The sequence below is a fragment of the Lutra lutra genome, chromosome 3 (assembly GCF_902655055.1).
Source record: "Lutra lutra chromosome 3, mLutLut1.2, whole genome shotgun sequence".
In the NCBI taxonomy this organism is placed as follows: Eukaryota; Metazoa; Chordata; class Mammalia; order Carnivora; family Mustelidae; genus Lutra; species Lutra lutra.
Window position 1 is genome coordinate 28,634,617 of NC_062280.1, and position 22,897 is coordinate 28,657,513.

The 22,897-nt window shown below is 53.6% G+C and overlaps 3 protein-coding genes across 4 annotated transcripts in view; 2 read left to right on the plus strand and 1 right to left on the minus strand.

The window, feature by feature from the left end:
• ARPC2 (actin related protein 2/3 complex subunit 2) overlaps nucleotides 1-10,568 on the plus strand; it is a 30,436-nt gene extending 19,868 nt beyond the window's left edge. Inside the window, exons 8-11 of the mRNA XM_047721024.1 lie at nucleotides 5,271-5,397; nucleotides 6,864-6,964; nucleotides 7,424-7,524; nucleotides 10,110-10,568. Coding sequence (XP_047576980.1) covers nucleotides 5,271-5,397; nucleotides 6,864-6,964; nucleotides 7,424-7,524; nucleotides 10,110-10,134 — 354 coding nt within the window. The 3' untranslated portion in view covers nucleotides 10,135-10,568. The remainder of the gene's footprint in view (nucleotides 1-5,270; nucleotides 5,398-6,863; nucleotides 6,965-7,423; nucleotides 7,525-10,109) is intronic.
• Nucleotides 10,569-12,407: 1,839 nt separating this feature from the next.
• GPBAR1 (G protein-coupled bile acid receptor 1) lies at nucleotides 12,408-17,682 on the plus strand. Its single transcript, XM_047722924.1, has 2 exons — nucleotides 12,408-14,841; nucleotides 16,506-17,682. Exon 2 carries the CDS (start codon nucleotides 16,551-16,553, stop codon nucleotides 17,541-17,543), a length of 993 nt encoding a protein of 330 aa, XP_047578880.1. The 5' UTR covers nucleotides 12,408-14,841; nucleotides 16,506-16,550; the 3' UTR covers nucleotides 17,544-17,682.
• Nucleotides 17,683-17,897: 215 nt separating this feature from the next.
• Nucleotides 17,898-22,812, minus strand: AAMP (angio associated migratory cell protein). Of its 2 annotated transcripts, none has more exons than XM_047721025.1 (11): nucleotides 22,617-22,812; nucleotides 21,989-22,156; nucleotides 21,194-21,313; nucleotides 20,543-20,682; nucleotides 20,135-20,279; nucleotides 19,779-19,862; nucleotides 19,559-19,674; nucleotides 19,316-19,419; nucleotides 19,096-19,186; nucleotides 18,787-18,941; nucleotides 17,898-18,363 (listed from the first exon to the last, which is right to left on the minus strand). In XM_047721025.1, the coding sequence occupies exons 1-11, from the start codon at nucleotides 22,735-22,737 to the stop codon at nucleotides 18,288-18,290; spliced, it is 1,320 nt and encodes a 439-aa protein (XP_047576981.1). In that variant the 5' UTR covers nucleotides 22,738-22,812; the 3' UTR covers nucleotides 17,898-18,287. The 2 variants fall into 2 exon arrangements, with proteins under 2 accessions (XP_047576981.1, XP_047576982.1); XM_047721026.1 differs by having other exon boundaries at nucleotides 21,989-22,153; nucleotides 22,617-22,811.
• Between the last annotated feature and the right edge of the window lie 85 nt (nucleotides 22,813-22,897).

Below are 22,897 nucleotides of genomic sequence, written 5' to 3' on the forward strand. Positions count from 1 at the left end.
GAAGCTCACCTGTCAAGGAGAGGAATGGGGCTGAGTGGGACATTTGGTAATTGGATTTCTGGTACAGTTGGACTCCAGTCTAATACAATACCCCACTGTGGCTTTGTCATGCTGTCTGCTGACCAGCTGCTCGCTCTGAGATAGGAGAGCTCGTCGTTGAAGTGGTATATTCAGGCTGATTTCTTCCAGGATGGCTCAGCATTCAGTAGCTAGTACGGCGGTTAGATTGTCAAACACCTTTTGTACATTCATCCTGTTCCTTGGCAGGGTGAGGAGATTTAAGAATTCTGAGACAGACTCTTTTTTGCGCCATGGAGTTGAAAGATGGTTGTGCTTAGTGCAGTGAGGATATTTTATGGGTATCCTCTCTAAGCGGCTAGGGACATACTCAAAAGTAAGAGCCTCAATTTCATCCATCTCTGGTGGCTTTTTGTGTTTAGTTTAATTAATCAGAAACTCTAATTTTGCAGTCACTATGCAGAAGAAATTGGAATATTGACACTTCCAGCATTTGAGAGCACTAAACTTTGACAGAGAGAGAGAGAGAGAGAGTGTGTGTGTGTGTGTGTGTGTGTGTGTGTGTGTGTGTGTGTACGTACGTACATGCACGTACACACAGATGTATAGACCTATATCTTGGGTCCTAAATGTAAGCCTCCAGACAGGCATTTCATCTGTTTTTAGGCGGAATTGACGAGGGAATTAAATGCAGTAGCTTAGAAATTGGGCTGAATCCAGACTGACAAACTAATTTAAAAGCTATGAAGTGTATATTTAGAGTTGGCTGGTTTTTTACCAGTCTTGTTCCATTTTATTCCCCGCGACATCTTAACTTATTTTTATGCTTTAAACAGACCTTATCTTGGAGAGCTTACAGGAGATCTGTTCCTTAGGAGAATTTTGTGTGCTTTTTTGCATATGAATTTAAACTCCTCCCTCAAAGTACATGCGATAGGGCACTGGTCTCCAAGGGAAGAGGGAGTCTCTGCATTTTTGCACTGCCAGTATCTCTAGTTAGTGACTGGACTGGCACTGGGCAGCCCCATCTGGTGTCCAGGAACGTGGAAAGCCTGTGCTTGGGAAGCCATCTGCCTTTCCTCCATCTCCACAGAGTCAGTGGCTGGGACAGTTTATTTGAAATGACCTTAGAAAACTGGGCTTATTTTGCTGGATTTTGCTCCAAAATAAATTATCTGAGAATTTTCCTGGCCATTGTTACTTTAAATTTCCAGAACAGCGGATGCCTAGCGCAGAATGCTGTGACTCTGGGATGCTGTTTGAAGTTTTCCTGATAACTGACCTGCTTGCTGTGGGCCTTTGTGGGTCTCCCCACTACCGGCTCAGAACATGGTTCAGAACATGGTCGCTGCTTTTGTCCGTCAGCAGGCCAACTCTGACCGTTGCTGTCCTGCCTTTAAGAAGAAGACAGGAGCTTCCATTCCCCACTCACATGGATACTCTAGTGTTTGCCTTTGGTGCACTATCTCCGTCGGCATGCAAGCTGAGCACTAGAGAAAGTCTGGTAGATACCATGTCACTGCTCATTCTGTGGCAAGCACTAAGAACAGTACAGTTTTAGAGATTAGCGTATGGTGAAATAGAATATTTTTCATATTTTTAGATCTTAACGTCAGCCCCCATAACCAAGAAAAGTTAAACAGAGTCCACTGGTTTCTGTATGTTGGGGGACAAGACACAACCAGTCTGCCTTCTAGGCAGATGTGAAGGTAGGATGTTGAGGACCCTGTCTACCTAGATGCCTGTGTGGTCATAGCTGCAGGGTATTTTCCTGAAATGGGATCACGGAGTCAAAGGAACTCTAGTAGATATTGCCAGACCCTCCATGGAAGTTGTGCCCTTTTGCCTCCCTCCTTCAATGCATGAGAGTGCTCAATTTCCAGAGTATGTTATCAGACATTCAGATTTCTGCCAGTCTGATGCATTAAAAATGATATTTATATACTCTTGGGAATGAGGTCCAAAATCTTTTCTTATGTTGAAGGCTATTTATTTTTCTTCCCTTTGAGATGTCTCTATCCTTACCTATTTTTCTGTTGGGTTACTGATCTTCTCTATTTCTTTATATACTAGAGAGAATAGCCTTTTACCTGTGTAGGAGTTGCAGATATTTTTTCCACCTTGTCATTAGAGTTTGTGGGGGGTTTTTCCCCTCAACGCAGAAGTTTATTTTCACAAAGTTCAGCCCGTCCCTTCTGTGGCTCCTAGATTTTGAGTCATGGTTAGAAACGCCTTCCCTACTCCAGGATTTTAAAGAAATGTACCTGTATCATTTCTTAGTATTTTTATAGTTTCATATTTTACACCTAATCTTTTGATTACCTGTTTGGAGTTTTCTCCTGGTATATGGTTTGAACGATGGATCCATCATTTTTTTCTAAATGGCTACCCCCTGGTCTCAGTAGTCATTGTTTCAAGTCCTGTGTTTATACCACCAATTGAAGATGCTACCTTTATCATATACTCCGTTTTTGTATATATTTGGATTTATGCTGTATTTGCTATCATAAATTGTGCTTTGGTGGAAGAGAGAAATAGTATTATGGTACTCAAAAGACATACTAGTTGGAGGAAAAAGAAAGAGGCATCATTGCTGATAGATACAGGACAAAGACCCTAACAAGAAAGGAGAGCTATTTGTGTGGGTTGGTTGATTGTTTCTGAAGTATTATTTAAGAGAGCGCAGCAAGAAGAAACAAAGACGGGAGCGAGCCCCAAATCAGAAGTGCATTGTTAACCAGATCTAACGTGTGGTTTTCTGCACACAGAACCCAAGGAATCCGTGCTAATAAGTCACCATGGCTTTACACGCACCCCATCTGGGTTTGAATGCCAACAGGTACCAGTGATTTGGAGTCTTCAAGAAACTTAATAAACATAAGAAAATGCTGGCAGTTACTATATGTTCTATTTTCTCCCCGTCCCCCCAGGGGAGGGGCGCTAAAGAGTGAAAAAGAAGTGAGTAAACCTCCCAGCCCTTTGCAGAATGAAAAGTAATGTTTTCTAGAGATGGGTAATCTCAGAAGCTTTGCTTTAGGAATTTCCATTTTGAATGATCTTGACTCCTTCTCTGCCTCTCCAAATACTTTCCATTTGAGGAACAAAATTTAAGAGGGAGGTAACCTAACCTGGCTGTGGTACTTTATCTTCCACCAAGCTCTAGAAGCCAGGCAGTGCCGGCTAAGGAGGCAGCATAGGGGAACAGGCAAGATCCCAGACTGGGCATTAGAATTCCTCAGATGTTACCCTTCTTTTGCTGCTAATTTGCTGACGGCTTGCTGCCCTGTGTACTTTCTTCCTACCTACAGATGGAAGCGTAGTCCCTGTCCCTTCCTTTACAGTGCGACAGCACCAAGTCAGCAAGGGTAGAAAGCGCTTGCTTTCATTCAGCATGCCGTGTGCTAGCCGGCCTCTTTGAAAGAGAAGAAATGGATACAGAGTAATAAAGGAGGATCCTTGGCTTGTAGAGCTTACAACCTGGTAGGGAAGCCAGACTGTTAGTGAATAATAAAGGGCCATAGTAGAGACTTAGAAGACATGGGAACTGCTGACGAGACAGCAGCCAGCTGCCCGAGTGTGCTCGAGATGGCAGGATAGAGGAGGTCATATCTGAGCAGCAGCAGAAGAGCATCACAGACCGAACAGCCGTGGAAGCTTATTTTTGGTCCTCCTGATGCTCCGAGGCTTTACCTAGCCCTCGGTTCCATCCTTCTGCTATCATTCAGTGAATTTGGATCACCCTGTTCTACCGGCATTGCTGGAAAATCCGGTTCTGTTTTTGCACATCTGGGTTGAGACAGGGATGCCTTGTATCACTTTGGTATGTACACAGGAATATATGCGTTAGAAAAGCCTGTGGTTTGAAGATTAAAACATGGGAGGAATGACCTGGTTTTTACATCCTCATTTTCCTGTCCTTTGAAGAGGGTGGGGACGTTGTCTTAGGGATGATTTGCTCTTAGACAGAGTGATGGTGATTGAATTCATCCAAGACCAGAATTAACGGTCAGGCTTTAACTTCTCATGTTACATAGCCTCCTTCTCTCAGTGATGAACCCTAAAACAACTCTGCTTCTTTAACTCCATTGTCTTCTGCCCCCAAGAAGGGCTTACATTTAGTCTGAAGTTCTATTTGGTGGGTTCTAAACAATAATGGTCTAAGGTAACTCCGCAAAACAGTACTTATGTGAAGGTCCAGAGCCCCGAGAAAGCCTGGTTTCAAGAAAGGGGAAGAAGCAGAGATGGGGCGGAAGGGGCGGTGGGGGGTGGGTGAGAAATGGGCCAGCTCCTAACGGGCTTTCAGGCAAAGAGGAAAAGAGTTAAGATTTTATCTTGAGTCTTAAGCAAGCTAGAGCCTGGGTTCCATAGCACCCTGAGATTTTCAAGATTTCCTGATAAATACAGCCTCTCCGCATGAAATCAAAAGAACCAAATCTTTTAGCAGAAGTCCTCAATCTAAATGTAAGCTGGTTCTCTCATGCTTTGCAGTTTGTTGTCTGTTTAGTCTCAGATGGACTTTCATTGCCTCTTTAATTGCCTCTGTCGTTGCAAAGCAAGAGAAAGGGAATGGGATCAAGAACGCTCTCATCAGGGGCACCTGGGTGGCTCAGTGGGTTAAGCCTCTGCCTTCAGCTCAGGTCATGATCTCAGGGTCCTGGGATCGAGCCCCGCATCGGGCTCTCTGCTCAGCAGGGAGCCTGCCTCCCCCTCTCTCTGCCTGCCTCTCTGCCTACTTATGATCCTTGTCTGTCAAATAAATAAATAAAATCTTTAAAAAAAAAAAAAAAAAGAACGCTCTCATCAGGGGCACCAGGGTGGCTCAGGCAGTTGAGTGTCTGCCTTCAGCTCAGTCACGATCCCAGGGTCCTGGGATGGAGCCCCACATCTGGCTCCCTGCTTGGTGGGGAGTCTCCTTTTCCCTGTCCCTCTGCTCCTCCCCACTCTCTCTCTTTCTCTCCCTCCCTTCCTCTCTCTCTCTCAAGTAAATAAATAAAATCTTAAAAATTAAAAAAAAAAAAAAAAAGAATGCTCTCATCACATTTTGAAGATCAGCTTTGTTAAGGACTCCGTGGTCTCTGCTCTTTGAGTCCAGATCGTGTCAGTAGCAGGTGGCACTGTCCTACATCGTGCCAGGTGTTTCTTAGCCGTCTGCCGCTCTGGAGTGCTACAGAGGGCACACCCCGTGGGGCCAGCCTTGTAGTGGAAGCTGCTGTTCTCCTTACGTCAGATTCTCTTCTGCTTGCTTTGTGCAGGAGTTCAAAGAAGGCCGCAGAGCCAGTCACACAGCCCCGCAGGTCCTCTTCAGCCACAGGGAACCGCCTTTGGAGCTGAAGGACACCGACGCTGCCGTGGGCGACAACATTGGCTACATTACCTTTGGTGAGCGGCGTCGGGGGTGCCTTCCCGCTGCGAGAGACCTGAACAGGGACAGGGCTTTGTTAAAATGTGGAAGGAGCAAAAGCAGGCATACCAGATCATTCTGTGTCAGTGCATTAACTGTGGGAAGGAGTGCCATAGTCCTCTTTTTTTCCCCCTGTTTTTCTTAAATGCTGGGAGAAAAAAAATCTAGCCCCTGGTGTCAGGTGTTAAGACTTGGGACCACATAAGCACCGCAAAGCAGCTGGGTGGGAGGGAGTTCTCTGGCATTTGGCGTTTCTTGGTTTTTTGCTTCCTGAGCCAGCACTCCAGCCATGATGCACTTAGTCCACTGAAGAAATTCAAGTCTTCCCTTCTGGTTGCTCCAGACCAGTGAGCTGGCTCAGGATTATAGCTGACGGTTTGAAATAACCGCTTGTTCTCACATGGCACCCGATGCCACTGAGATGTTGCCTTTTGTGAGATTGAAGTCCCCTCACTCCTGATGGTGCACCTGTTGATTGGTGATGAGCCCGCCAGTTTACCATGTTTCCTGAAATCCGAACTACACATTGTCTGTCGTGTGACGTCTTTGAGGTTGGAACACAGCTTACAGTTCACGCGTGCCACACGCTTTAGTTGGCAGCCTTTCTCTCTGTGGTGCATATAAACGGTCCGGTTGTTGGCATCTTAGATCCTAGGCCACGTAGTTACCTCTGGTTCTGGTGTTTGTTTCTTCTCAGGGCAAATGGACACCGGGGTCCCACCCTTTCTTCTGAGGTATTCCTTTTCATGTTAGCAAAGCCACCTAGTTGGAGGATTTTACTGTTGCCAAGACCGCTGAGTAGAGTAGGTGCAGGAGACGGGGAGGATTTTAGAAAGCTGAAGGGAGGGGTGAAGAGGGCAGAGTGGCTCCAGGGGGCTTCAGTGCATGGTGCCCTGGGAGGGGTTTTTCTCATGCTCGGCCGAAGCAGCTCCTGCTGCCTATTCTCATCAGGAAAGTTGAGGTCCTTGGAGCTTACAATGTTTAGTGTTCACAAGACCACTGAATCTTCTGGAACCAAGTGCCTCTGAGGGCCAAAGCACCATGGATGGAGGATAAGCAGGCTGTGTTTCCTCATGCTAATGTCAAAGATAAGGTGTTTTCTCCAAAGTCACCCCCCCCCCCCAGCCAGTGGTCCCACCTTCTCAAGAGACCATGACCTAGAGTGATGCCCGGCACTAAGCCCTTTCCCAGGGGAGCCCTGGTTTTCTGCCATCACCTCCTTCATTTTCCTTGACATAGCCACCATTTGCACTCACTGGGACCCGCCCTTTTGTAGTACTTATCCCTTCCTTATTGGAGGAGAACACCTTGTCAGAGCCTGGGCTTAGTGAAACAAGTGCATTCTCCTCAGGCAGGGAGAGGTTGGAGCTGACTGTAGGCTCCGATCTTGCCGCCCTTTGGCCTTGATGTTACCCTGATGTCTTATCTGTGCCCCTGCCCGCAGTGCTGTTCCCTCGCCACACCAACGCCAGTGCTCGAGACAACACCATCAACCTGATCCACACGTTCCGGGACTATCTGCACTACCACATCAAGTGCTCTAAGGTGAGGCGGCACTGCGGCACCTCGGGCCTGTGCTCCAGGTCATTCTCCACTGGAGTTAATGGCATAAAAAGTCATTTCTGCATGGGCTGCACCTGGCTGCCTCAGTCAGTAGAGCATGTGACGTGATCATGATTACGGTTGTGAGTTTGAACAGCATACTGTGGGTAGAGTTTACTTTCTAAAAAAAAAAGTCATTCCTATTAGTCCAGGCTGTTGCTATGAACTCTAATGGTTCTGGAGACTTTAAGATACCTTGGCCTTCCTTCCATCTCTCCCCACTACCTCTCTGCACAGTAGAGAATGAACATGTCTCCAGAAAGGGTTGCCCTCCGGCTTGCCTGCATGGACCTGTGTCAGGCCCAGGGCATATGTTCCCAGACCTTCCTGATAACTTCTACTGAAAGCAGAGCTGTCTTTCTAGGACATGACTGCTTCAGTACCCATTGTTTTTGCTCCCAGGCCTATATCCACACACGTATGCGGGCGAAAACATCTGACTTCCTCAAGGTGCTGAACCGTGCACGTCCAGATGCCGAGAAAAAAGAAATGAAAACAATCACGTGAGTAGGGCAGCCTCACAGGCAGGACCACCCTCCTTTCCTGATTTCACCAAGAGGAAACTAGTGGATGTGGGTGACCTGGCCCTCCAGGTGTCTGGTAGCTGCTGCCTACATGGGAAAGGCAGACAGGGTCGGGCCTGGAGCCACTTGACTGACCAAAAATGGGATGGACAGGTTTTCAGTCCTGAGTGGGCCTGGATGGATTCCCTTGTTTCCACATCTTCGTGAGCTAGCAAAATGTCAGATAGGGAAGACAGAAAGGGGCCTTTTTACCAAGATGCACTATGTTCTCTTTGGGCCCGAGTTAAGAGGTCAGTCCTCAGGGTCTTCCTGGAAAAGGGGAGAGATTTGCTTACAGACATTCAGCTGAGTTAACGGGCCTGCAGCCACCCCTATTTTTATCTCCTGGTCTGCTGCTTGGCAGGAAGTTGCGTGGAGATGGAGTTATCTTTCTCAGGGATGGAAATGCTGAATAGCGCTCCCATGTGTGGCACCGTGCAGGAGAGGCCAGTGTGCCCTGGAGCCTAGGTAGGGATTAAGGTCTTCAAGCAAAATGTCAGGTTTGGATGCCCCTTCTGGTGAAATTTAGGCGATCCTGTTCTCAAGGAATAAGTGCTTATCTGCCAGCTTCTGTGCCCATTAAACTCAGGTCTAAGGTGAACTAAGCTTCTGCACACCCCTCCCAGCCAGCGTATTTGCCAACACCAGCTCCTCTCAGGGATGACCTTTGGCAGGTATGGTGTGCACAGGGCTCCAAGTTCTCCCCTGGCACATGAGGCCTCTCCTGCCAAGCTAGTTTCTGCTGCCACTTGACAGGATAAGAGAGGCGCCTGACTCTTGGTACCTGAGCTGAGGGTTTTCAGTCTCAGGAACATCAGAGCAGTGGAAGTCACTCCCAATTTCCTTGGGTAAAGGCTTATAAAAGCAGTGGAAGTCATTCCCGATTTCCTCGGGCAAAGGCTTTACGGGCCGCTTTAGAGGCTAGGTAGTAACTCACTGTAGCGCCCAGAGCCTCAGGAGGGGTGTTCAGGCTGTAGTTGGGTCCTCTGCTTCCAGAGAGGTGTCCAGAAGCCATGGTGGCAAATTCACAGTGTCACCCCTTCTACTCTGCAGCTTTGTGGCAAAGCCAGAAATGGGCAAAACCAACACTGTGGGGAGGGCATATGTCCTAGGACACAAACGCTGTTTCCACCTCTTCTAGAACCTGGCCTCCCTCCTGGAGTTTCCAAGGTCCCCTGCCCCTCTGGCTTTCCACGGAACCTCTTTTGTCACTTTGGTGACCTCGAGCGTAAGGCAGCCGATGCTGTGCTCTTTCCAAGGCCAGTGGAGAGACTGGCTGGGAGGTGAACGGGCAGCTGGGCACAGCAGAAGGAAGCCTGACCCGTCAGTCCATCCCACACCAAATAGGAAGGCTGGCCTCGTAAATTGTCCATAAGGGGCTGCCTATGTCATCTTTAGCCCTGTAACTTCTCGTCTGTTCAGAAGAGCCCACCAAGGCAGCCACCACCCAGTGTCTCCCCACAAGGGTTTTCCCCTATCCTGGTGAGGAACTGGGGAAGGGTAGATCCTTAAAACAAACAAATTGTTCGTAAACCTCCTTCCTGGGGCTTAAAAAGAGCAGCTCTGCCTTTTTCTGTTCTGTGACCTCTCTTTAGAAGAGATGGCCCCAGAAAGGGGGAGGGGGAGGCAAACAGCCATATCCAAGCTGAAAACCAGGTCGTGTTACTAAGGATGAGTAGGAGAAGCCAGGACCCCCACCCCCCATTCCCGGCAGCAGAAACGGGCTGCATGGAATAGGATGGTTTCCTGGCTTGGTGCTCTCTGCCGGAATCGAACACTCAGGAGCTTTGCATGGTGGGATGGGGCTGTGGGGGAAACACTACGGTTTCAGTCTGGGCTGGGTGAGACATTCAGGACAGGAATATTTAGCCCCAATCTTTGCCCCAGTTTCCCGTGGTTCTCAGTCCTAGCTTCCAGGCTGCTTTACCAAACGACCTCTGTCTTCAGGAGCCAGCCTGTTCCCAAAGCTGGCCCTTCCAGAGAAATACTGGATGGGACAGAAGGCCGAGATTCAGGAGCCTAAAGTCGGGCGAGTGTTCTGTAACCGAGAGTGTGGTCACTGCAAGGCAGCACACAGTTCCTGTACTTGGAAGTTTTGAGCATCCTGATCCCATGGGGACAGATTAAAGGAGCTGCTATCTGTGAGCCTGAAGGCATGTAAGCTGTGTAAAAGGAGCCCAGAGCTCTCGACCTGGAAGAGGGTTGAGTCCTGACTGAAGTTCGAGTAGGTCTAGGCCATCCAGACACCGTGGGCCAGGGACTGTCCTGTCTAGCTTGGTACATTGAATGTCCTTGTGGCCTTGGTACAGGTGCTCCCCGGTGTCCCCAAAGTGTTCAGCAGGAGGAAAGCTGATTAAGTCTCTCTGGGAGCTGGGGCTTGTTCCAGGCCTAGAGTTCCCACAGCCTCTAAGGAACTTTCGCCCCTGTGTCTGGTGTCCCTGGGATCACATCCCCAGTCCAAGAGTGTGGGGCGGCAGGACAGGTGAGCCAGAAACTGGCCTTCACACTTCTCTCTGCTTTTGAAGGGGGAAGACGTTTTCATCCCGCTAACTCTCAGGAACAGGAAGAGGAGGCGGCTGGCAGCTGAAGGCGGGAACACTTGCTGCTGGATAATCGTAGCTTCTCAACGTTGCCCCTCTTCAGGTTCTTAAGGGATTCTCTGTTTTGGTTCCATTTTGTACACGTTTGGAAAATAATCTGCAGAAACGAGCTGTGCTTGCAAGGACTTCATAGTTCTCAAGAATTAAAAAAAGAAAAAAAGGATTTCCACTTGATCAACTTAATTCCTTTTCTTTACCTTCCCTCCCCCACTCCCTTGCCTTCCTCCCCCTTTTCCAAGCTGTTGCGCTTTGCAATATGTTACTGGTAATGAGTTGCAGGATAATGCAATCTTAACTTGTTTTCTCCTAAGTATTTGAGTTCAAAACTCCTGTATCTAAAGAAATACGGTTGGGGTCATTAATAAAGAAAATCTTTCTATCTTACATGAGAATTTGCTGGGTTTCTAGACTGAATCCAAAAGAGAGAGGAGGGGGGAAGAAGAATACACATGGCGCTGCCCTTAAACTACAGATCCAAATCTGGGAAACCTTAGACCATGAGTCCCTCAACCACCCCTTAGAAGAGAAAGAGGATGGCTGGTTAGTGAGCTCTTGGTTGGCGGTTCTGAGTAAATGTGAACGTGCTTCCTGTAGAGCCTGCTTGTTACCAAGTCTGGCTGGCTGTAGCCGAGAAGCTTCCGGGACTGTGATATTCACATAAGTGTTTTCTGGCTTATTCTTTTTTTTTTTTAAGATTTTATTCATTTATTTGACAGAGACAGCAAGAGAGAGTACAAGCAGAGGGATTGAGAGGGGGAGAAGCAGGCTTCCCACTGAGCAGGGAGCCCAGCTTGGGGCTCGATCCCAGGATTTTGGGATCATGACCTGAGCTGAAGGCAGATACTTAAGGACTGAGCCACCCACGCTCCTCCTGGCTAGTTCTTTAATCATGGATAATACACAGCATTTCCCACAATGAGTTCTGTGGCATGTGTTGTTTTGCAGGACGTTGATGGGTGTTAGGGTGTGGGCCCAATGTAGACTAACTGGCCACCCTTTCTCTTCCCACACAGGATCCCATAAGACTGGCATTCCGCAAAATTCCCTTTGGAGAGATGCTTGCCTAACAGTATTGAGCCTAGAAATGTATGCTGGCCCCTAGCTAGCAGGACACTGATCCCAAAAATAAAATCGTTCAGAATATTCAATAGAGAATGGTAGGAGCACTTGAAATGGTCTAAGGGCCATCCTGGCAGGTCTTAGCTTCTTGCTTTCCCTTTTAACTTGTCTCCATCTAGTGCGGTGTGTTTCAGGCTGGTTTTAAGACTCATTCGTGAACTGTGAGCTGTCCTGATATTTTTGCTTCCTGAACTGTTATGAGATTCATATGCAGCCGTTAAGAAATAATATAGAATTTCTGTGTGCCCTTCACCCAGCTCCCCCCAGTGGTAGCATCTCGAATGACTGTAGTATGGTATCTCAGCCAGGACCCTGTCCACAGTCTGGCCTGTGTGTGTGTGTGTGTGTGTGTGTGTGTGTGTGTGTGTGTGTGTGTGTGTGTGTTGGGGGGGCTATGTATTTATGTGTGTCTGTCACATGTGTAACTTTATCATTGGCTTTTTTTTTTTTTTTTTTTTTTTTTTCTGAGGATTTTATTTCCTTGAGGAGAGAAAGAGCAAACACAAGTGGTGGGAGGAGAATAGCAGTCCCCCCACCCCCACCACAGAGAAAAGAGCCCAGTGCAGAGCTCAATCCCAGGACCCTGAGTATTGATTTTGGAATGTGTTTTGGTTGTGTACACACGTCTTGATTAGATTATAAAAGCCTCCCCTCCCCTTTTTACTGTGGGTCACAGTCAAGAAATCTGAAAGCTATAGGTCATTCAGTCACCCAGTCATTTCAGACTCCACTGAAATGGGCTCTCAGTTCAGGACATAGCTCAGTCCCCATCCCAACAAACCTGTGCGCTGGGGAGGAGTGACCCCTTGTCCCCCACTTCTGGTGGTGGCAGATGTGGAGAAGACAGCTCCGGCCGCTGTGTCAGCCCTCTCCCACTACTTAGCAGTTGCCATCTCCACTCCCTTTGGTCTCATTGGAAGTGAAGACTCTTGAGTTCAAGCAAAGCTACCCACCCCTGGGATTGCTGAAAGCACTGTAGTGGCTCTGAGGGGCCCCTGTTGAACCTGGCTTAACCCTAACAAGAAGGACCAGAGTGTCTTCTGGCCAGAGACCTTGGCCTCAGGAAACCCTGAGGTTTCCTGAGAAAACCTCAGGGTTTCCTGAGGCCAAGGTCCTGGCTAGGCTTGTGCCCAGAGCCCTCCAGAGGTTCCCAAGGGCTTGTCTGCTCTTGCCTAGAGGGGAGTGAAGAGTGTTGACAGTGGCCCCTGGAGGGCAGCCAGGATCCAGAAAGCCCCGGTGCCGCCTCCCTTCCACAGGTCCCGTTAGCGAGTACCCCAGCCCCTGCACACCACTCCTGCCCAGCCCCAGGCCACCAAGGTCAGCAAAGAGCTTCAAAAAGGAAGCCCAAGAGGATTCCCTGGCAGGCCTGGGCCCCACAATAGAGGCTCTGCAGGAGGAGAGGAAAATGGGGAACCACAGAGGTCGGCCTGCAGCTAGAATGGAGGGTTTGGAAACTATCTGCACCACAGCCCTCCTATGGGCCAAGGGGAGAAGGCTGGGGTTGAGTCCACGCTAGAGATGGGTGAGGGAGCAGAGAAGGCCTGGATGGTCCAGTGAGGAGGAGACAGGACCCAGGCTTCCTGGCCCCTGCTGCCTAAGCCACCCCCTTCAGACGTCATCCCACACACAGTGTTTAGACGAAGCAGTGAAGAAGAAACACAGACATCCTGGATCCCTTAGGGAGGAGGCCAGGGCTGGGAACAGAAGGAGGTCTGTTTATTCCTGGCAGTCGAACATCTGAGGGGCCGCACACCCACTTCTGTCCAGGCCCCAGGCTGAACTCTCCCAGAGCCTCTGACTTCTGCCCGACCAGATAGCGTGAGTCTGAGGGCCGGCTGCTGGAAGCCAGAGGGGTTTGAGGAGGGGTTTGAGGCTGGATGCTTTCCTCTTCCCACTTGCTGTCCTAACAGAAGTCCTGCCTCCCCAGTTCCCCTGATCCTCTGCAGGATGGGCAGAGGTAGACCCCTCGGGTCCACAGCCTTCAGCTCAGGTCTCCTCTCCCTGCCCTTCCTCACCGAGGGCACCGAAGTCCCCATCTCAGTCTACCTGCGCTCTTGAACAGGGAAGTCTTTCCCCAGGTCTCATCTCCAGCTTTCTTGCTGCAGTTGTACCTGCTCCCTCACACCAACCTGCTTCTCTCTGGCACCCCAAGGCCTCACTTGACACAAGTGAAAATTGGAGCATCACACCTCTTGGCTCCCTAGCCTTGAACTTGCCCTTCCTCTCCTGTACCTACTCCACTCAGTGTCTCTGAGGAGCTGAAGTGCCCTTCTCCCTCGCTTGTGAGCTCTCCATCTGCCTTTCTCTACAGAGCTCTTAGAGCGGGCAGGTGGCTGGAGGGGAGCCACAGGCAGAGGGCAGGAACCCTAAAAATGTTAACAACAGCTTCCTGTGGGCCTGGTGTTCATCTAAGTCTTCACCACACATTAACTTGGGGTTCGTTCGCCATAGGTGAGCCCAGTACAAGCCCCCTTCTACAGATGAGGAAACGAAGGCAAAAGAACTTGAGTAATTTTCCCAAGTTCACACAAGAAAAAAAGATCCCAAGATTCTAAGATTCATACCCAGGCTTTCTGCCTCCAACACTGGCTCACACCTCTTACTCATCACAGAGGCCTCCTGTGTGTCAGGCACTGGGATATACAGAGTCACATGTTACTCTGTGATAGTCCCCAACACCCCAGAGAGGTGATTTTACTTGTATTTTACACGTGGGAAAATTGAGGCCCAGGACTAGCTTGCCCAAATGCCACACCTCCTAGCCCAGAGCCACTTTTACCTCCTAGCCCAGAACTAGACTCAAAGTAGTTGAGGAAAGTATAGAATGACCCCAAATTCTAGAAGGAAGTTTGGCTTTATAAACTGAAAGGCCCATCAGGTGATAGGATGGAAAGATCCTCAAGCTCCAAACAGCCCCACCCCTGCCACCATCAGATACTGCTCTTCCGAATTAACTTAACGGAGCTGGGTGTGCTGTTGGCTGGTCAGCAACCCCAGGGGTTTACAACACATCAAATGTAAATGTATGCGTTGGGACAAGAAGCAGAGAGGGGTAGCTGAAACCCTGATTCCTCAAATTCTGATTCCTCCCCGACTGGATTGCATTTCTCAGATTAGCTAGGCGTGCGGCAGGTGACGGGGCTCCCCTGAGGTAGGGGATCTGCCACCTCGGTGGCAAGCTACAGCTGGTGGCTGGGGAGTGGGCACACAGGTACAGGATAGGGGGAGGGCACTGGACAAAGACCCGCCAGCCTCCCAACTCCTGCCGCCCAGCCAGTGCCAGGCTCCACCCCCCAGAGGCGGGGCCAGGCTGAGCCCCACCAACCCCAGCTCCAACCCTCCAGAGCACAGGCTGGGGCAGAGCCTGGGCAGCAGAGAGCCTGCCCCTGCAGTACCCACAGAGTGGAGGCACCATGCCCTCACCGGCCACAGGGACCACAGACAGCGCAGAAAGCCCTGCAGGCCCGCCTACAGCAACTCCCTGACCCCCAGGGGCAAGCCCAGGCTGGGCCAGCAACACCTGCCTTCCAAGAGCCATGTGAGTAGCTTGCCGCCCTCCACGCCCGCTGCCCCCACCCAGCACCCAACCTCACCTGGAGACCCCAGCCCCAGGTCCTGAAGAGGCCATTGTAGCCAGCCCAAGCCACCAGAGCCTCCACGGTGTGCAGGTCACGGGCCAGCACACCACACAAGGTGGCCCAGGGGCCAGCCCTGCCTTTCATGCTGCTCCTGGGGAGGAGGGGTGAGTCTCCCACCAGGGGAGTGCTGGGACCTCCAGCCCCAGAGGAGAGTCCAGGTTTGAAGTCAGGGGCCCTGAGGTCTCATGGGGTTTAATAAAGTTTGTGGCGCAGGGACAAAGGGAACAGAAACTAAAGGGCCTGCTAGAGAGGGAAGGATGTCCTGGGTCGAGGGCTCAGCGTGAGGAGTGGGGGAAGTTGAGGAAGAGGAAATAAGCTGAGGAGAGGGGAGAGGGGCAGCGGCTTGGCAGGCCTCGGTGGGCCTGGGGGGAGCTGGAGAGAGGAGGGTCCTGAGCTCAGGGAGACAGTGGTGCTCTCAGATCCGGTGACTTGGGGGTGGGGGCAGGTAGGAATCCTTTCCTTATTGACTTTAATCCTAGCAACAGGCGCTGCTCTCCTGCCGACAGTAGCAGGAGTTTCCCCCTGGGCCTGGACCCTTCCTCCTCCCCACCGTGTGGCCTTGGGGCCAGGGTGCCGGAAGAACCGAGAAAGGAAAAGACAGGGCCAGATCAGAGTCACAGAACGGCCAGACCCTGCCCTCGGGCTCCTCCTGCCAGCTCCCTGAGATGTGGGAGCTATCCTCCTTGCCGCTGGCATCCTCCTCCTCCCCTGCGATTCCTCTCTTCCTCCAGTTCCCAGGAAGGGCTCTGTTGCCAGTGTGGTGCAGATGAATCAAGTTTATGGGCTGGAAGTCCTACCCAGAGGCTGCTCACTGAGCTGTAATCCTTAGGTACTGGGGGTGGGGTGGTGGGGGCGGGGGGCAGGTTAGGGGAACAACCTGCCTTCCGTGGCTGTGGCCTGTCACTGACTCAGGTGTTCAACCAGCCCTGCCCTTGCCTCTGCCTCACTCACTCCTAACCTGACCCCCCCCAATCCTTAGCAGCCTACCCTCTCCCAGTGCTCTGGTGCCAACCAGGCTGGGAGCATCCGAGGACAGGGACCCCTCCTTCATCAGAGCACCCATCCCTAGCCCTGGCCCCAGCCCAACCTGAAGGAGGCTCTCAATTGAAGGATGGCCAGAAGCCACGACACACCAGCCAGACCCTGTTCTCCCTTTTGGCCAGCGTGGGGCCTTGCCTTGTGGAGGCGGGGATGGACAAAATGCTCTGGGGCTTTGGGGCTGGGTGGGTCCACCCTTTAGTCTAAACAGAGGCCTTAAAACGGCTGCCCAGAGAGGGTGGGACAGGTAATAGCACTGGCCAACACGGGTAGAGCCTGGGGAGTTGGGGGAATACAGCTGCCCCTCAGCTCCAGCCCATGGCCAGCACGCCAGGCATACTTGTTGCTAGAGGGGACTTCTTAAGAGAAGCCCAGGATATGAATTTTTATGTAAATTTCAATAGGCGGTTATTTGGGGGGAAAAAATTGTTCTCAGCAAACAAGATAAGGCCCGCAGCCTGCTGCTGTGTGCCCTCTGGACGACTGCCCAGTGCCCCCTAATTCTGGCTGCCCATCTCTCATTCAGGCACGCTGGCTGCTGCTCCAGGCCTCCCCTGTCCCCAGGCCAAAGATGACCACCAACAGCACCAGGGAGGCACCCAGCCCGGTTCCCACGGGGGCCCTGGGGCTCTCCCTGGCCCTGGCCATCCTCATCATCGCCGCCAACCTTCTCCTGGCCTTGGGCATCGCCAGGGACCGGCACCTGCGCCGCCCGCCCGCTGGCTGCTTCTTCCTGAGCCTGCTGCTGGCCGGGCTGCTCACGGGGCTGGCGCTGCCCGTGCTGCCCGGCCTCTGGAGCCAGAGCAGCCGAGGCTACTGGTCCTGCCTCTTCCTCTATCTGGCGCCCAACTTTTCCTTCCTGTCCCTGCTCGCCAACCTCCTGCTGGTGCACGGCGAGCGCTACATGGCAGTGCAGCAGCCCCTGCGGCCCCGCGGGAGCACATGGCTGGCCCTGCTCCTCACCTGGGCCGGGCCCCTGCTCTTTGCCAGCCTGCCAGCCCTGGGGTGGAACCATTGGGCCCCCGGCACCAACTGCAGCTCCCAGGCTGTCTTCCCGGCCCCCTACCTCTACCTTGAAGTCTACGGGCTCCTGCTGCCTGCCGTGGGGGCCGCCGCCCTGCTCTCTGCCCGTGTGCTGGCCATGGCTCACCGCCAGCTGCAGGACATCCGGCGGCTGGAGCGGGCAGTGTGCCGTGGCGCGCCATCGGCCCTGGCCCGGGCCCTCACCTGGAGGCAGGCAAGGGCACAGGCCGGGGCCACGCTGCTCTTCGGGCTATGCTGGGGGCCTTATGTGGCCACCCTGCTCCTCTCAGTCCTGGCCTTCGAGCAGCGCCCGCCACTGGGGCCAGGAACTCTGTTGTCCCTCATCTCACTGGGTAGCGCCAGTGCAGCAGCTGTGCCCGTGGCCATGGGGCTGGGGGATCAGCGCTACACAGCCCCCTGGAGGACGACCGCCCGCAGGTGCCTGCGCTTGCTGCCCAAAAGGGCCCCCCACACTGGGCCTGGGCCCCGCACAGCCTACCGCACCAGTAGCCAAAGCAGCGTGAACCTTGACTTGAACTAGGGGAAGGGCCTCTGCTGGCTCCTGCTCGAAGCATCTGTCCATCTCCGCCACCAAGGCAGTCTCCTCTTGTCTCCCCAGCCCTGCATCAGAGGCCCTGCCCTTATCTGACCCCACCCTAACCTAATAAACTCTGGCCAAGTCACGGTTACCTCATTTTGCTTCTCCGAAAGGGGGTGGGGAGAGAACTAAAGTCAGACGTGCATCCACAGAGATCCGACTCCTTCAGCATCAACCGTCGGGGAGGGCCAGCTGGGGGCTCTCACAGCCTAGCAGATTCTGCGGGGCCGCTTACCCCGACACGCCCCTCCCTGGTTTCTCACATCCAGATGCCACAAAACCCACACACACACAGTCTCTGGGAAGTATATTTTATTTACATTTTTAAAATCTGTAACTAGTATCTCTTCCTCCTTTCCACCCCCAGAGACTTGGGAAGGGAAAGAACGGGAACCTCAAGGACCTACTCCCCACATACAAACACACAGCCCCATGATCACACCAGCGAATGAAGGTGAATGAGAAAGAGGCCTGACCCCCCCCACTCTGAGGGACCCACAGGTCTGGGCAAGGGTGGGGGCGGGCGCAAGGGGTGGGCCTCTTAAGAGAAGGGACAAAGGGGGCAAGTCAGTTTGAAGGGGTTGGAAAGTAGTCCAAGGCCCCCGCCTCCTCCTCCCCCATACCCTACCGCCTCTGCTGGTGGGGTTCTCCCTTCACCCCTCAACACCAGAGTAGAGGCTGCAGCCATTAGCGGTCAGGTCTCTGGACACAAAATACTTTTGCTTTGTGGTCTCCTGATGTAGTCACCACCAGGGAGGCATCTCTGTGGACAGAAAACACAGGTCAATGGGACTGAAGGCCCTGAGGCCCGGCCTCAAGCCCACCGCCCTGAGGCCCTCAGGGGGCCTGGTGCCTGGCACCGGGCTGCCGTGTCCACGTCAAGTGAACATGCTAGAAACCTGCACCCAGTACAGGCGTCAGAAAAGAGCCACAGCATGGGGGAGACGGTCCCAGCCCCTGGGTGCCAGAACAGAGATGTGACGCGCACGCAGGTCCCCAACCACTGGAAGCGACAACTCTCTCAGGCTTCCCTGCACTTTGGGCTCACAGGCTGCCAGCAGGCCTTGGGGCCCACCTTCTGTCCCTTAGGAAGTCCCTCCCACACCCCAAGGACCCTTCGGCCCCCCAGGGGCCCTTCCCGTCCTCCAAATACTCAAAGAGACTCCGGCCCTTGCCAGATTCGTACTTGCTGAGGGCGAAGTCCAGGATCTCGGCCGTGTGGCCCCGGTAGTCTGTGAGCAGGCGGCCAGTGCGGGCGTCCCAGAGGCGCACGATGCCGTCCAGGCTGCAAGTGTAAACCACGGCGGTGCCCGCCTCCCACAGCAGCTGCACAATGCCTGACTGCACCAGTGCCAGGAGACAGAGGGGGCATCAGGGCCAGAGAAGCGGGGGGCCTGCCTCTGACTCTCAGGGAGGGTGGGGAAGGGTAGGGAGGGGGCGGGGCGGAGGGGCGGACCAGAGAGCAAGCCCTGCCAGGGTTCCAGGCTGCCCGTACCTGGTGCTGACACTGGTGCCGAAGGGTCTGTGTAGACAGGTCATAGATGGCCAAGGTCCCATCCAGGTAGCCAACAGCTGCCAGAGGCATCCTGGGCAGAGGAGAGGACCACTCAGACTAGCGGACAGCCCTGGATGCCCGCACCCTGCCCAGGCACCCCTCGCCAAACCCTCCTCCCCAGCTGGCCTCCTCTCCAGGCCAAGGCCCTTCTCACACTCACACGCTGCAGAAACCCAAAGACTCCACAGAGTTGGACTCGCTCTCCTCCCCTTCTCCCACGCTGGGCTGGGACGCCACAGTCTCAGGTCTGAAAACACCCACCACCTAGAATCCCCGGGAGAGAAGCTGAGGATGGGAGGAGGGCTGATGAAGGGGAGGAAAGGGGACCAGAAGAGTCTCGGGGTGGAGGTGGGGTGGGCATGGGAGGCAGCGGCTCGGCAGCCTGGCTCTGGGTTACACTCACCTTGCCGGTGGTGGCACTGACCAGCTTGGCCTGGCAGTCCACAGAGCCGGTGAGGATCAGGCTGCCGTCCTGGTTGGTGGCGACACAGGTCAGAGGGCCCTGGTGACCCTCAGTCCCTAGGAAAGAGCGGACGGCGAAGTAAGGCTTCGTCGTGGCCCCTGTATCCCACCCCAGGCCTTCCGCACAGAGACCCAGGGAACCCCTGTCCCACCCTGGAGACCTTTTAGTACGTGGATCGGGCTTCCCTGCTTCAGGTCCCAGATTCTGATGGTGCCATCTTCATAGCCGACCACAGCTCTCTTCCCTGAAGACCCACAGGCACAGATGGAGGGGAGGACAGACAACGCTCTCAGACACACCCAGCAAGGGAATGGCAGGGAGCAGACGCTGCCCCTGGGACTAGCAGAAAGTCAGGGCAGGAGAGGGGAAGCTGTCTGCTCTGGGGCCTGGGTCCATGTTCCGGACAGCAGACCTCAGAGCTGGCCAGCTCAGGCCCAGGAGGGAGCCCAAGACGCCACAGAAACCTGCAGCCCACCACCCAGCAGCCTGGCAGACAGCAAGGGGAACCGCCCTCACCATCAGGGAGGACTCGGCCGCAGGTAGCTGGGCAGTTGGGGCCTTGGAAGGTCTTGCAGTCGCCATTTGGGACCTTCCACATCCAGGTGTTGCCGTCAGCTGTGCCAGCCAGGAGGACAGGTGCCCGAGGGTGCCACTCCATCCACTGGACAGAGAGGAGGGGTCAGCAGGCAGGCCTTTCACCCCATTCCCCGAGGAGCCCTTCCTTAAGTTCCACCCAAGCTGTCCTTGCTTCTGAGGGTGGCAGGGACTGGACAGGAACAGAGCCAGATGCTCGTGCCGCACCTGGACAGCACACTGCCTTCAAGCCGGCACGGTCTGGTAAAGGCGAGACTGGATCCCCCCCCCCACCAACTCTTGGCACCTACCAAGGCCCCACACAGCTCAACACCACTCTGAAGATCTCACCTCCAGATCTCCTGCTTCAAAGGACCAGACCTCCTCCTTGGTGTCCACCTGCCACACTTTCAAGAGGCCGCTCATGTCCCCTGTGGCCACGAGGGTAGAGTCGTGGCTGAAACCAGCACAAGTAACAGAATCTTTATGGCCTGCAAAGGAAGGAGGCAGAAAGAGAGGAGAACGTCAGGAGAACAGGACCCAGGTGTCTGGCCCCCTGAAAGGACCAGCTGGGAAGAGAAAGGTCGGTCCCACCATAACAGGGGCCTCAAGCTCACTGCCACTCCAGGAGTCAATACTCAGCCAGTCCCCCCAGGTCTCCCTAGGGGTAGCGATGCTAGCCTTCCACTCAACCATGCCTAGCTGGCCCAGGCCTATGTCCTCCCCATTCTGTCTGCTCCATACCTCTGCCCAAAAAACCGGCTCCTCCTCTCTAAATATCCTGCGGCCGCGGCCTCCTCCCAGACTGTCCCCAGACTCCTCGGGCCAATACTGGCTCCCTCCCCATGCCCAAGACAGTCTAGGTTATTCTGTTCTGAGGTCCTTGGGTTCAGCACAGAGCTCGCCCCAAATGGGGACCAGTAAATGGCACTGGATGCACAACCATTGCAGGCTAGCCCCCAAGACCTCCAAGGTAACACAACTACACCTGCAACCCCTCACCTGCACACTCAAAGAGCAGCTCCCCATCACTGAGCCTCCATACGAAAGCCTTGTCATCTTCACCCCCGGTCACTGCCAAGGTGTTGGTCTTGGGGTCCAGGCTCACACAAAACACAGATGCTATCCCAAGAGATATTCCATGAGTAAGCGGACAGGGTTCTCCCGCCCCCCACCCCAGGTTCTGTCCTTCGAGACCTTCAGGAAGCCCACCCCCTTCCACCCAAAGCAACATGTCTTTCCTCCTGGAAAAGAAGGGTGCATCCAAGTTCTAAGTTTCAAGCATCAAGTTGTTGGAGCAATCCCAGCCTACGCATGCCAGGCTCCAAGTCCTTCCCCAGTGCTGCTGCCCTCACCGCCCCAGATAGACAAGGAGTGTACACGTGCAGGCTTCCAGGTCTCAGCACAGGGTGTCACCAGGCTGAGCACAGAGTGAGGAAAGCACCATGTCACTTCCCTTATTAAGGGCTAATATTTGAGAGAATTATATAAAACACATTGAAAAAGGTACAACTACCTCTAATTTACTACAAGGTAACCTTCTGAAAAGAAACTAAGACCCAGAGAGATTAATAAAGATCGTAAATCGCTAAGGAACAAGAGGAGGATTTGAAGCCAGCCGGCTCCAGGAGCCAAGCTCTCCCCCAGGCCCTCACAGTGTGAGTGAGCTCCTCCAGGGCAAGGCCAGCCTCTGTTTTCCCAACTCCCTGTCCCTCCAAAGGCTCCCTACACAGCAGGAGTCTGATGTTCCAATGCCCACGTGCACTGAGTTGATGGCGGATCCCCTCAGAGACCTACCTGAGTGCAATGCAAAGGTGACTTCACTATCATCTGGGCCCTCCATGCTGCCGACCACCCCTTCCTGGGGTTCTAGAACCCAGCCCTCCTCGTTGCCCTCTTCCTCTTCTTCTTCTTCTTCTTCTTCTTCGAAGTCCACATCTTCCATCTCCTGGGCCAGATCATCTGCTTTGGGGAGAGGGTTAAGAGATGCGGCTGGGCAGACAGTAAAAAAGAGGGAAGGGGAGAAGTGGGGGGAGGTCTGAGGCGCTGGGGTGTAGCAAGAGGGTCGGCTGAGGTCAGACAGAGAGGGAGAAGCAAGGGTAGAAGCGGCAGGGAGGCGGGGACACGGGGGACGAAGGACAGGAGAGGTCTGAGGACCCGGGGTTGGCCAGAGACGGTGTGGGAAGGGAGGACCGAGGGGATGATGGGAAGGGGGTGTGTGAGGGGAAGGGCCAGAGGAGGCGTCAGGGGAACCCCCACCCCTGCCAGGCCTAAGAACTAAATGTGGGGGCAGGGCAGGGGGGGAAGGGCGAAAGGGGTCGGTAGGAATGACCAGTGGGGAGAGGAAGGGAGGGGGGAGAAGCAGGGGTCAGAAGCCAGGGGTGAGCGCCTCCTGTCCCACGGCCCGAGGAGCGGCAGTTCTCACCTGGGTCCGGCGGACCAGGATCCAGTTCTACCACCTCGATAATCTCCTCATCACCATGGAAGCTCAGGGTCTCCAGTGGGGGGGTGTCAGCGGCGGCCCCGCTCTCGGATTCGGACTCCATGCGGCGCAAGCGGCCGATCCACTTCTCTGGGCCCAAACGCCTCCCAGAGTCAGCTCTGCGCGACGACGCGGAACTCGAGCCCCTCCTCCCGGGAGGAAGTAGGCGTAGGCAACTCCCCGGCAGAAAGAGCGACGGCCACTAGGCCAATAGTGAAGGGGGC

Excerpts from the sequence above, each read along its gene's own strand:
- AAMP (XM_047721025.1), bottom strand. The coding sequence starts at position 22,737 with ATGGAGTCCGAATCCGAGAGCGGGGCCGCCGCTGACACCCCCCCACTG. Across the intron at positions 20,280-20,542 it reads TTGAAGCAGGAGATCTGGAG|TGGATGGAGTGGCACCCTCG; the intron begins GTGAGATCTTCA and ends CTCTCTGTCCAG. Across the intron at positions 19,863-20,134 it reads CGGCCGAGTCCTCCCTGATG|GGAAGAGAGCTGTGGTCGGC; the intron begins GTGAGGGCGGTT and ends GTGGGTCTTCAG.
- GPBAR1 (XM_047722924.1), top strand. The coding sequence starts at position 16,551 with ATGACCACCAACAGCACCAGGGAGGCACCCAGCCCGGTTCCCACGGGG.